We start from the raw sequence: 12,866 nt of genomic DNA, 5'->3' as shown, positions 1-12,866 counted from the left end.
TAGGAGACATTTTTCAAACATCTCCTATATGCCAGTAAGTCTTCTAGGTATTGGACTTACAAATTTAGTTCCTGCTCTTAAGGAGCTTAGGGCCTAATAGGGAAGTAATGATGTGAGATAAGGGCTATGTGGAAGATTTCCATAGGGTGCTGGCCTGGGCAAAGCCAGGAACTGCTAGTCTGGAAGAACAAATAAGAGTTGGAGAGGTGATGAAGTATGACGTAGGGCATTGTTTGCACTATGTTTAGTAATATCTCAGGGCACCTGGCTGGCTCAGTGGGTAGAGCCTGAGGGTAGGGCTCAGTGGGTAGACTCTTAATCTTGGGGTCGTGAGTTTGAGCCCCACATTGAGCATAGAGCCTTTTTTTTAAAAAATCGTGAAATCCCCACAGTCATTTGATTTTCTTTATTAGCTAGTTTAAAGATATTTTGTGGGTTGGATTTGAACCGTGATTATACCATCCCGTTTTATTTTTTTTATTTTTTATTTTTTTAAGGATTTTATTTATTTATTCATAGAGACACAGCTAGAGAGAGAGAGAGAGGCAGAGACACAGGCAGAGGGAGAAGCAGGCTCCATGCAAGGAGCCTGATGTGGGACTCGATCCCAGGTCTCCAGGATCACGCCCCGGGCTGCAGGCGGTGCTAAACCGCTGCACCACGGGGGCCGCCCATATCATCCCATTTTAGACTTTGTGTATGTAGACATAGTCCTATGTCTAAACTAAAAATATGTATACGTACTTTGTTCTTTCATCACAAGTGTAACACATGCTTTGTGTAAAATTAAAGCCTTTTATACCTTATAGTAATTGCTTGGGAGTATATTTTTTTAAATAGCTTCTTTATATATATATTCATTCTTATAAGAAATGGGATTATATTGTATTTACTAATCGGCACTTAATTGTGCACTTAATCATTTAGCCTTTTTGAGTCAGTTTTGTGCTGTTGTATTTTCTAGGTACAAAAGGCAGTTGAAGAAGATAATTGTTGCTTTGGGACTCTTGATACATGGTTGTTACATAAGCTCACAAAAGGTAAAGATGATCTGATCTATCTCAAGTAACTGAGATTTGATAGAAATGATTCACCTAAAAAAGTGGAAGTTACTTTTTTTCCCTTCTCTTATCCCAAACATACTGCTCCTTGGTACCCTAGGTATAGTAAAGCTAGATAGACTTCAGATTTGTAAGAGGAGAGTGATTTTTAAATTGTGATGAAACCTCAAACAGAAGAACGGAGGAACAGTCTTAATTCAAAAGTGGTAAGACTCAAGTTCGATAACACATTTGCCACTTTGTATCTGGGTAACTATAGGCAATCACATGGCATCTTTGAACTCCATCTTTAAACTGCAGATGGGAGTGCCTATGATCAAGCCCCCAAGTCAGTTCAGTCTCTGTACTCAGCGGGGAGTCTGCTTGAGATTCTCTCCTGTTCCTGCTCTAACTCATGTGCAGGCACGCTCTCTTTCTCTCTCAAATAAATAAATGTTAAAAAAAAAAAAACAATCAGGGATCCCTGGGTGGCGCAGCGGTTTGGCGCCTGCCTTTGGCCCAGGGCGCGATCCTGGAGACCCGGGATCGAATCCCACATCAGGCTCCCGGTGCATGGAGCCTGCTTCTCCCTCTGCCTGTGTCTCTGCCTCTCTCTCTCTCTCTGTGACTATCATAAATAAATAAAAAAAAAAAATTAAAAAAAAAAAAACAATCAATCTGAAGATTATGATGTGACAGTATGTGAAAGTGCTTTTGTAAATTATAAAAGTTCAAAAAGATTAAGTGGGAAATTGCTTTGGGGGCTCTGCACTGGAAATATATATTTTGGAATGAATTTGAGGCCAAAGCTCTAGATTATAAACTAGGGATAGTTGTTGATTGACACTACTTATAATATATTATTTTCAATGTAAATTTAGGTTCCGAATTTGCCACGGATTTTTCAAATGCCAGTGCAACTGGACTATTTGATCCTTATAAGGTAAAGTTTTTTTTTTTCCCCTCCTTTTGAATCACCAATTTTTATAGAATTTAGCTTGGATTCTGATGACATATTTTTATGTTCAGATGCATTGGAGTGGCCTCCTTGCTTCCTTGCTTTCAATACCACTTTCTATCTTGCCTCCTGTGAAGGATACGAGGTAATAAGGAACATCAGATATAGAAACCAGCAAAACTGACCCTGAATTCAAGTGCCTTAGCATTGTGTTATTTGTGTGGGATGCTTTTATGTTCATTACATAACTTTTTGGTTTATATGAAAATCAGAAAAAAAAAGAAAATCAGTTTTCTGAATTATAGAATCAATGTTTCTAGAACTATAACTGACTTTTTCATCAATTTTATTTGAAGCCACAATTTTGGGTCAGTGGATGAAGAGATATTTGGTGTGCCTATACCAATAGTGGCCATGGTAAGTAGAAAACCTGAGAGTTTCTATATGTGTAGTATAAACTAAATAATAGATATGAATAGTTGGGAGTAGATTTAAGAGACATTAAAGGTCCTTGCAGAATAAAAGTAAAGTATCTTTTTTTTTTCTTTTTAAGTTTCTATGTCCTAGATATAATCAGGAGTATTCTATATTCTGGAAAGGGGACCACTGGGCCAGTCTTCTGACATGAAAGTACTTTCTAATCTTTTCTGATTTATATATATTGTTTTTCATAACATTGCTAAATTTTTAAAAAATGTTTTATTCTGAGTAATGTGTAGTTTATATTTGATACTCTGAGACAAAAAAATAAGGATAGGTCAGGGATAGAGCCATTGCTTAGTTTGTGTTTGATACAGTATAACCAGACAGCAACAAGGCAGTTTAATGTAAAGAAGAATGTTGTATTTATATTTTATAAAATTTGTAGTCAGTATTATCAGTAAAGAAATTGTAGAAGAGTGAAAAATTATCTGTTTCATATTTTTAAGGTTTTTTTCTTGATTGTACTCTTTCTGTCTGGAGAAAAGGGCTAGAACTTAGAGAATCTCAAGGATTTTCCACCTGGTTGAGAGGATGTGTGGAAACTGACTTTGACTTTGATTTCTTATAATAGCTTAAGCAGGAAGTATAGGCCATCTTTCCTTAGGTGGATGGTTGCCACAATAGGTAGAGAAATCAGATAAGAGAAGGGGAATTTAATTCCTAAGTTATAAATTCTTGGTCACTTAGAGAGGATCAGTCTTATTCGCCTCAATGGTAGGCTCAGGCTTAGATAAGGGTATGGCTGGAAGGATAATTGAAGTTTAGTGACAAAATGTTCTTCAGATGAGTTTTGGTTTTTAAGATATTGCTATATGTAATTAAGAAGAGAGGTGCCTGGCTGGCTCAGTCAGTGGAGCATGTGACTCTTGATCTTGGGATTATAAGTTCAAGCCCTACTCAAAATTACTTTTGAGTGTGGAAATTACTTAAAAATAAATTCTTAAATTTGTAGAAATTTATTTAAAATCATAAATTTAATTTCTAGTTAAATTGTGTAGAAATTAAAATCTTAAAAAAAAAAAAAAGCAAAAACAAAAAACCTCAGGCCCAAAATGGCAGCCCAAGTTAATAAGCCAAGACTTGATACCTACTCTAACTGCAGTTTCAATCCCCCAGAAATGTAACCCTTAACCAGTCCACATGGGAATTTTCCATCAGCACTAGGAAATTTACTGATAGACCTTTTCCATTCCCCTTAGGAAGGCAACATTGCCTAAAACAGTGGATTTTTTTTTTTTTTTTTTTTTTTGCTAATAATTATCTTTTCCCACTCCCTCTCTACCTTTAAAAATCTTTCCTTTTCTGGGACACCTGTGTGGTTTGTTGGTTAAGTGATCAACTCTTGATCTCAGCTCAGGTCTTGATCTTAGGTTCATGAGTGTAAGCCCTGTGTTGGGCTCTGTGGTGAGTGCGGAGCCTACTTTAAAAAAAAAAATCTTTCCTTTTCTGTAGCTCTTTGGAGCTCTCTGTACTTGTTAGATGGGATGCTGCCCAATTCATGGATTGATTAATAAAGCCAGTTAGATCTTTAAAATTACTTGCTTCAATTTTTGTCATTTAACAGATTTGGTCGCAGGCAGCAACAAGATCCAAAGTGAACTTCCAACAGCATTTGGGGACAACGAGAAACATGGGCATGGTACCCCACGAACTCTTTGAATTCATGTGTTTCTCGCTGTTTCTGAGGGCTGTGGGTAAGTTCCCTCTTGGTTGTGAGCTTCACTAATTGTTCATTCAAACTCCCCCAATCTAATTGGCCTTCCTTTACAGCCGAAACTGCCAGATGGTTATGCCCAGAGCTGGCAGTTTTGCCTGGTGCCCAACTGAGCTGGCAAAAGAGTCTGCCCAGAGCCAAATTCCTGGCCTTTTAGACCACAATTCCCCTGGAATTACTGGAAAACTCCAGCAAGATTCCACAAGAGTTAGCAGTGGTGAGCACAGGGCCTTCTTGTGACCAGGACACAGTAATGTCTCTTGGTTGTTGCTGATATATTAAGGTACACATATTTGTCTTATTTTGTGTAGATAAATGCTATCACTAACAGGGATCTCAGAGGCCAAAAAACTGGAAAAATTGGTGGGCACAGGTTGAGCATTTGAAGGCTGTTAGAACACTTGCCTTCTCAAGAAAATATAGTAAGTTGATGACAGAATGGGTTAGATTGATACAAGTTCCACCCACCAGCATCAAGAAAACTTCCATATAGTGAGGTACACTATAAAACGTGCAGGATCCCCAACCTAGTGACCCATCCTTTTAAGGTATTAGTTTGGCTCTGAGAAATCCAAAGGCTTAGCTAATGGGGTCCTTAAATTCTGAAGGGTCAGGCATGCCACCTTGCAGCATACCTGCTTATTTTATGTCTAAGAACTATAGTCCTAGAAGTTGTAGATATCTTGCAAAAATGGCAAAATCTTACTAAGTTGAGGAACTTGGTTCAGTAACCTGTCAGGTTGAGGCCAGACAGAAATATGAGTTGCACCTCATTTGCAGGTAGAATGGCTGGACAGAAATATGGGTTAACTCCATTTGTGCCTAGAATTCTACCAAACTGCCCCAGCCTTCAAGGGATTACAACTAGAAATACAATGGTCATTATGGGGACCATTCCAATTAGATAAAATCATGTAAGAAGTGCACTTGAAGGCAGGGGTTCCCAAATTAAATGGAATAGGATACCTGTGTTAATTGGCAAGCAGAAGCCTCCAAAAGATTTCAAAATTCCCATGTTGTTCCCTTAAAAGATTCATGGCAGAAGGCTAATTAAAAATCAGAGAGAGAAGAGGTACCCAAAACAAAAGCCTGTTAAGAGTGATGTAACTCTTACTGCCCCCCCCATCCTCCCTGTAGTACTCATTCTATTAATCCTCTTTCTGAATTACAATGAAAAGACTACACAACCATAAACAGAACTCCACCACATTAGTGGCCTTACACACACCCCTGTATTTACCTTCATAGGAGGACTCCCATATAGACCTCTTCTAGAGTTGAAACTGAGGGGTTTTCTGGTAAAATTGCTAGGTTATTCCCTTAAACAGTAAATGAGGAACTCTGGTAGATACTGGAGCCTGCAGAGGGGATCCTGGAAAAACTGGAAGAAGCCAGCAAAGGGTGAAAATTCTTACCAGAATCAATTCCTTCCAAATCTCTGTAGTGCCCAGTCCAGAAAGGAAAAGAAAATTTCACATCATCCCTTCCTTTCTAAATCCAGACTGTTGGCTGTTGATCCTTTCTTTTCCAGATTTACCTATTGCCTTTTCTTTGTCTTGTTTTGCATAACTGGGCTTGGCTTTCTGCCTGCATGGGACATGCAGGTTTTGGTTCTTTTGGCTATCATTGGGAGTGACTCTAAATCTTGGAAAGGTAGTATCTTTTTAAACTGTCTTTGAGGATTCCTCTTACACCCGTGGGGTATTATTCAGTATCACCAGAAATAATTTAAATTAAAACCATGTCCCCAGAGGAAAAAGAAACAAACTGAGAATAATGTAGTTAGACAGGTAGATCAACCCATAATGTCATTTAGTTTACAACCCAGTTCTTGGAGGAATTGAAAGCGAGTGTCCTTATCTTGCCGATCTTCATAAAACTAGAAATGTAGCTCTACAGGCAATTCACAGTTTACCTGGTTCTTCATCAATTCCAAAACTTGCCCTGTGTATCTCAGACAGATTGTAAATTAGTGGCTTTAGGAAACCAGAGTCCTTCTTGGAAGAACTTGCATTCTTTCTCTGTCCCTTAAAGTTACACATATAATCATTTCTTTGAAATGTAAACACAGCCCACAATCACCAGAGAGAAAAAAGGGAAAGAAGCCTTTTTTTTTTTTTTTTTTTTAATTTATGATAGAGAGAGAGAGAGAGGCAGAGACACAGGCAGAGGGAGAAGCAGGCTCCATGCACCGGGAGCCCGATGTGGGATTCCATCCCGGGTCTCCAGGATCGCGCCCTGGGCCAAAGGCAGGCGCCAAACCGCTGTGCCACCCAGGGATCGAAAGCCTTTTTTTAAAAAAAAATTACTTATTTATTCATGATAGACACACAGAGAAAGAGAGAGAGAGAGAGGCAGAGACACAGACAGAGGGAGAAGCAGGATCCATGCCGGGAGGCTCCCCGACGCGGGACTCAATACCGGGACTCAATCCGGGGACTCCAGGATCGCGCCCTGGGCCAAAGGCAGGCGCTAAACTGCTGAGCTACCCAGGGATCCCCAAGAAGCCTTTTTAAAATACAACCTTCAAAAGGGCTCTTTTCCCAAACTCTAGTACAGATTAATCCCAGGGACAAATACAAGTCTTAAAATTCTCCACAAATGTTAGTAACTATAGGGTCTTTATGCACATCTATTTCTCTGTGTTTATAGTAAATGTGAGATATTTTTCTACCTCTGGGTGGTATTGCTAAAATTAATTTGTAAAAGACCTCTATTTACTTGGTTTGAAGACAAACGCTGGTAAGGATTAGACATTTTAAAACTCTCAGAAAGAAACTAATCCAAATATTTTCTCAAGTTCACATGATCTGGGAAAATACTTGATGTGAAATCTACTTTAAGGTTGCTGGTTTAATTAAAGTAGACATATCTTGACGCCTGAATGGCACAGGTTGTTAAGCAACCAACCCTTGGTTTTGGCTCAGATCATGATATCGGAGTTATGGGATCGAACACTGAGCCCTACTTTGGGCTCTGTGCTCTGTGTGGACTCTGCTTGAGATTCTCTCTCCCTGTTCCTCAGCCCCTCCCACTTGTGTGCATGTGCTTGTATGCACTGTCTCTCAAATAAGTAAATATTTTAAAAAATTAAACTAGACATGTCTTTAGGGCTATTAGCAGTAACATTTTATTCTGACTTGGTTTACTTAAAGGCAAATAATGTAATGTTATCTGTTACATTTTTTTTTTTTTTAATAGCTTGGCAGGGCACACCTGGGTAGCTCAGTAGGTTGGGCATCCAACTCTTGATTTCAGCTCAGGTCATCGTCTTGGGGTCATGAGATTGAGCCCCGCATCAAGCTCTGTACTTGGTGGAAAGTCTGCTTGAGATTCTCTTTCTCTCCCTCTCTACACCCCCCACCCCCATCTTTCTCAAATAAATAGATAAATCTTAAAAAAAAAAAAAAAGAAACTTGGAAGAGTAATTGACTTTATCTGATGTCTCAAGAAGTTTTTAGGGTGACATAAGTGTAATTATTAAGAACAAGTAAATAGATATAAATAAAATAAAAAATTTAGGTAATCTTTTAAATAGTCTCCCATATCATTTTGGGAACCTAGTGCTTAAAGTTTTGCTAAGTTAGGTTAAGTAATGAATTAAGCTAAATTCATTAAATATCTATATCATTTGTAAATAAGATGGAATACTAAAATATCAGTTACTAAACATAGGTTTAACTTGTGGTGCCTGGCTGGCTTTGGTGGAGCAGGTGACTCTCGATCTTAGGGCCGTAAGTTCGAGCCCCACATTGGGGTAGAGATTACTTAAAATTTTTTTAAAACCTTAAAAAAAAAAAAAAAAGAAATAGCTACTTGTAGCTTCTTATTCCAGAACAACTAAAATGTATTTGCATATGTTTGTGCTACATTGGAAAATTAAAAAGACATATGCTTCTAAAAATTATAAAATATATTTATAAATTTACCAATCTAAAGAATGCCAATTTAACAGACAGTTCCCAATTGCTTAACACTACTAGAAATACACTCCAAATATTGGGAATTATCCTTCTTATAATTATCACAATTCTCTCCCTAGTACATTGTATTCTTTCAAAAGCTTTAAATGCATGTTAACTGCCAAGCACATGATCTCCCTAAGAGTGGAACATGAGAAAAGGAAGAGCCAACATAAAAATTGTGAACCTGAAGTTGTAACCTGTGAATATCACAGAGATTAAGCAAAAAAAACCATCGTGACCTGTGAATGCCACACAGAGGATCAATAATAGCTGTGAGAACTCTGGAGTGGTAGAGAATGATACTAATGCTTTAAATTTTGATCGCATCTCTCAGTTAAGCTAGAGTCTGATCAAAAAGGGAGGAATAAAAAGAAAACCACAGGCTTAAAATGGCAGCTACAAGCCAATAAACCAAGATTCAATAGCTAACCTACCTGTAGTTTCAGCCTCCCAGAAATGTAACCCTTAACCAGTCAACATGGGAATTTCCCAGTAAGCATTAGTAAATTTAATGATAGACCCCATCTGTTCCAGTTAGGAGGGTGACCGTGCCTAAAACAATGGATTCTTTGCTAATAGTTTCCTTTTTTCTCTGCTCTTTCTCTACTTTTAAAAACTTTTCCTTTTCTTTAGCTCTTTGAAGCTCACCTCTGCTAGATGGAATGCCCAATTCATGCATCAATTAATAAAGCCTATTAGGCCTTTAAAATTTACTCTGTTAAACATTGATTCTTAACAAGCTACATACAGTTGTTTTAACAAATTGTTATATTATTTCTTTTAACAAAAGTAATATGATTGAGAATATGCAGTTTTGACCTGTATCTATTTGTATTGAGCACACACCTATCACTCTTATTAAAAGAGAAATTTGTGAGGTCATTATTTTGACTAATAAATGAAACTACTTTTAAGTTGAAAAATCTTAGTTTTTTTCCCCACAATTTTTATTCTGACCTTTATTTTTCAGATTTTTCCTGGGATATGACTTAAAAGTCATAAAGTGGGCTGCCTACTAAAAATTCCTGAGGCACATTATTCATTCACAAAATGTTAGTCCTGGAGAAACTTCTATCTTGTTGTTCTTTCTAGGGATTTTTTTTTTTTTTTTGTAAGGAAAAGGAAAAAAGAAAACAAAATGTTGACCCTTGAGAATTTAATATAGGAGACAGTGGAATACAGTAAAATGGGCCACTGTATGACCCAGCCATCTTATATTTGAACATTTTTGACAGGTCGCCGATCAGCAATCAGCCATGTTTGGAGAGTGCTGCTTCCACGCAGGAGATGTGAAACTAACCATGGGAACTGGGACATTTTTGGATATTAATACTGGAAATAACCTTCAACATACTATTGGAGGTAAATAGTTAGAATTTATCCTTTTTATTGATAAAATATCATTTCTTTTTATATTTAACTTTTGTAATACTGTTTTCCCATTTTTTATTAAGGGAATTCTCTAATGTATTTTTTGCTAGTATTCCAAGAGACAGTTAATTTCCAATTCCCTTTTTTCTTTAAAAGGATAAAAAAATGAGACATGTTATTATAGAAAAATTCAGGATTAGGGGCTTTTGGTCAGTTTACCAATTATTTACCTGTAATATCTGTTATATTTGTTTAGAACATCTTTCTAGGCCTCTAAATTTTCTTTTATGTGTTAGCAGTTCTTCTTTTGTGATTTTTTTTTTTTTATAATTCTCAACTAGTGATCCATGCATATTTAATGACAGTTGCCAAGAAATTGGTCTCCCTTATGGAAGACATCCTAGGATGTGTAAACAAAGAAATTTAGAATGTGGAACTATACCCTAAGAGACCTGTGGATTCTAAATCCGGACTATGGTCTCCTAACATGGTTACTAAGAGGTAGATTTTAAAAATCTTTTTCTTACTTTCCATCCTCCCTCAAGCTCTTCCTTTTCCCCTAATTAGGAAAATGAAAGCTAGAAAATTTCATCATTGCATTAGATTGTTTCTATTTAGGAAGCTTCACAGATAAATGCAATAGCATAGATGGCTCTGTGTGTTTCTAGAGACATAAATATGCCTATGGCTACTAAAAGCTAATGTTTATTGTTCATATTAAATACCAGGAACTGCACTAAGTTTTTTATGCAGTAATTCAGTTTATTCTCACAGGAGCTTTCGGAGGCCAACTATTTCACAGTTGAGGAGACTGAGGCTAAGAGGTTAGAAACTTGTGAGACCACTGACTTCAGAGCCACTTTGCTATTTTTTAAGATAATCAAACTGTAGATGTCTCTGTAATGAATTATCTATTTATTACATTTGACTTATTTTGTTTCTTTTTTTCTTTAAGGCTTTTATCCACTAATTGGGTGGAAGATTGGCCAAGAAGTTGTATGCTTAGCTGAAAGCAATGCAGGAGACACTGGCACTATCATAAAATGGGCTCAAGAATTAGGTAAATCTTCTTTTAAACAGATTTCATAGAACAGACTTAAAGAATTCAAGAATGTCATAGGACTATTGACGAGTAGAGAATGAGTGGATTGTTCAAATGAGACTTAAGAACTATGATTTAAAAAAATAGGATATTATTTTTATGACACTGGGGTGGTAAAAGGCTAAGCCTTAAGGCCAGATACCATAAAGAAAAAAAAAGACAGTAAATTTAAGTATATAAATTATTAGAATGTGTAAGGAGAGATGGTATAAGCAAAGTTAAAAGTCAAATTGGTAAGACCAATTTGTAGCATACACCAAAAAAATTAATAAAGATGACTAAAGAATGAACAAGGAGATCTCTGGGTGGCTCAGTGGTTTAGTGCCTGCCTTCAGCCCAGGGTGTGATCCTGGAGTCCTGGGATCGAATCCCGCATTGGGCTCCCTGCATGGAGCCTGCTTCTCCCTCTGCCTGTGTCTGCCTCTGTGTGTGTGTGTGTGTCTCTCTCTCATGAATAAATAAATAAAATCTTTAAAAAAAAATTAACCAAGTACAGAAGTACAACTATCATAAATAACTACTAAAAAATGCTACTCAGAGGCTCCTGGCTGCTCAGCTGGAAGGGCATTTGACTCTTGATCTCAGGGTCACTAGACCAAGCTCCACATTGGGTGTAGAGATTACTAAAAAAAAATAAATAAGCAAACTTAATAAAATACTATTCATTGGGCACTTGGGTGGCTCGGTCACTTAAGCATCTGCCCTCAGCTAAGGTCATGATCCCAGAGTCCTGGGATCGAGTCCTGCGTTGGGCTCCATGCTGGGCAGGGAACCTCCTTTTCCCTCTCCCTCTCCCACTTTACTCTCTCCCTCTCTTGCTCTCTCTCAAATAAATAAATTAAATCTTAAAAAAATAATTAGAAATGAAAAAAAGGGATCCCTGGGTGGCGCAGCGGTTTGGCGCCTGCCTTTGGCCCAGGGCGCGATCCTGGAGACCCGGGATCGAATCCCACGTCGGGCTCCTGGTGCATGGAGCCTGCTTCTCCCTCTACCTGTGTCTCTGCCTCTCTCTCTCTCTCTCTCTCTCTCTCTCTGTGACTATCATAAATAAATAAAAATTTAAAAAAATTTTTTTAAATAAATAAATAAAAATGAAAAAAATGCTGTTCAAATTCAACAATCAAAGAAATACACATCTAAAAAATGATGTCACCTGTCATTGACATTTGGGTTATTTTCACTTTTTGGCTATTGTAAATAATGAACAGCCTGTATATTATATAGCCATATTTCATGCAGAAGGTGTGAAATGTTATACACCAAAGATTAACAGTGGGTATCTCTAAAAAAAAAAAACAAAAAACAGTGGGGTATCTCTGATGATAAAATTATGGAGCAGGCTATGGTTTTCTACTTTGCTAATTTGAACTAAGCTGATTCGTTTAAAGACAGAGCTAAATCTTTTGCCAGTAAACATAGGAGGAAAATGCCAATCTATCTCCTTTCTTCCTTTTTCTCTTTCTCCATGAGCCTGCACACAAAAAAAGTTTATTTCAAAGTTTTCTGTTACCTCCTTAAAGTCTCTTGTTTTTTTTTTTCTTTTTTTAGATTTATTTATTTATTTATTCAGAGAGAGTGTAAGAGTGAGAGCTTGAGAAGGGGGAGGGGCAGAGGGGGAGAGAGAGAATCTCAAGCAGAATCCCTGCTGAGCATGGAGCCCAACAAGATGCTTGATCTCAGGACAGGACCCTGATATCATGACCTGAGCTGAAATCAACAGTTGGAGGCCCAACTGATTGAGCCACCCAGGTGCCCCAAAAGTTTCTTCTTTAAATGTACTTCTTTTCTTTCCTTTTCTTTTTTTATTTTTTATTTTATTTTTTTTTAAGATTTTATTTATTTATTCGTGACACACAGAGAGAGAGAGAGAGACAGAGACATAGGCAGAGGGAGAAGCAGACCCCATCCATGCAGGGAGCCCAATGTGGGACTTGATCCCGGGTCTCCAGGATCACACCCTGGGCTGAAGGTGGCGCTAAACTGCTGGACTACCAGGGCTGCCTTTTTGTTTTGTTTTGTTTTTTGTTTTTTGTTTTTTTAATATTTTATTTATTTATTCATGAGAGATGCAGGAGAGAGGCAGAGACACAGGCAGAGGGAGAAGCAGGCTCCATGCAGGGAACCCACTTAACCGCTGGGCTAACTGTGGCATTAACACTTAACCGCTGAGCCACTCAGGCATTCCAAATGTATTTCTTTTATTTTTGGACATCTATCTTGATGATCAGAAATA

General features: G+C 37.6%; 1 protein-coding gene across 2 annotated transcripts in view; it reads left to right on the top strand.

The window, feature by feature from the left end:
• Positions 1-12,866, top strand: part of GK5 (glycerol kinase 5) — a 69,336-nt gene that overhangs the window by 32,907 nt on the left and 23,563 nt on the right. For both annotated transcript variants that reach the window (XM_041733808.1, XM_041733809.1), the window contains 6 exons: positions 965-1,040; positions 1,922-1,983; positions 2,070-2,143; positions 2,355-2,415; positions 9,396-9,522; positions 10,487-10,591. In XM_041733808.1, coding sequence (XP_041589742.1) covers positions 965-1,040; positions 1,922-1,983; positions 2,070-2,143; positions 2,355-2,415; positions 9,396-9,522; positions 10,487-10,591 — 505 coding nt within the window. The remainder of the gene's footprint in view (positions 1-964; positions 1,041-1,921; positions 1,984-2,069; positions 2,144-2,354; positions 2,416-9,395; positions 9,523-10,486; positions 10,592-12,866) is intronic.

Source organism: Vulpes lagopus, chromosome 19 (assembly GCF_018345385.1).
Source record: "Vulpes lagopus strain Blue_001 chromosome 19, ASM1834538v1, whole genome shotgun sequence".
Lineage (NCBI taxonomy): Eukaryota > Metazoa > Chordata > Mammalia > Carnivora > Canidae > Vulpes > Vulpes lagopus.
Note: the sequence above shows the minus strand (reverse complement) of the source record. Positions and strands in the feature narration are given on the sequence as shown.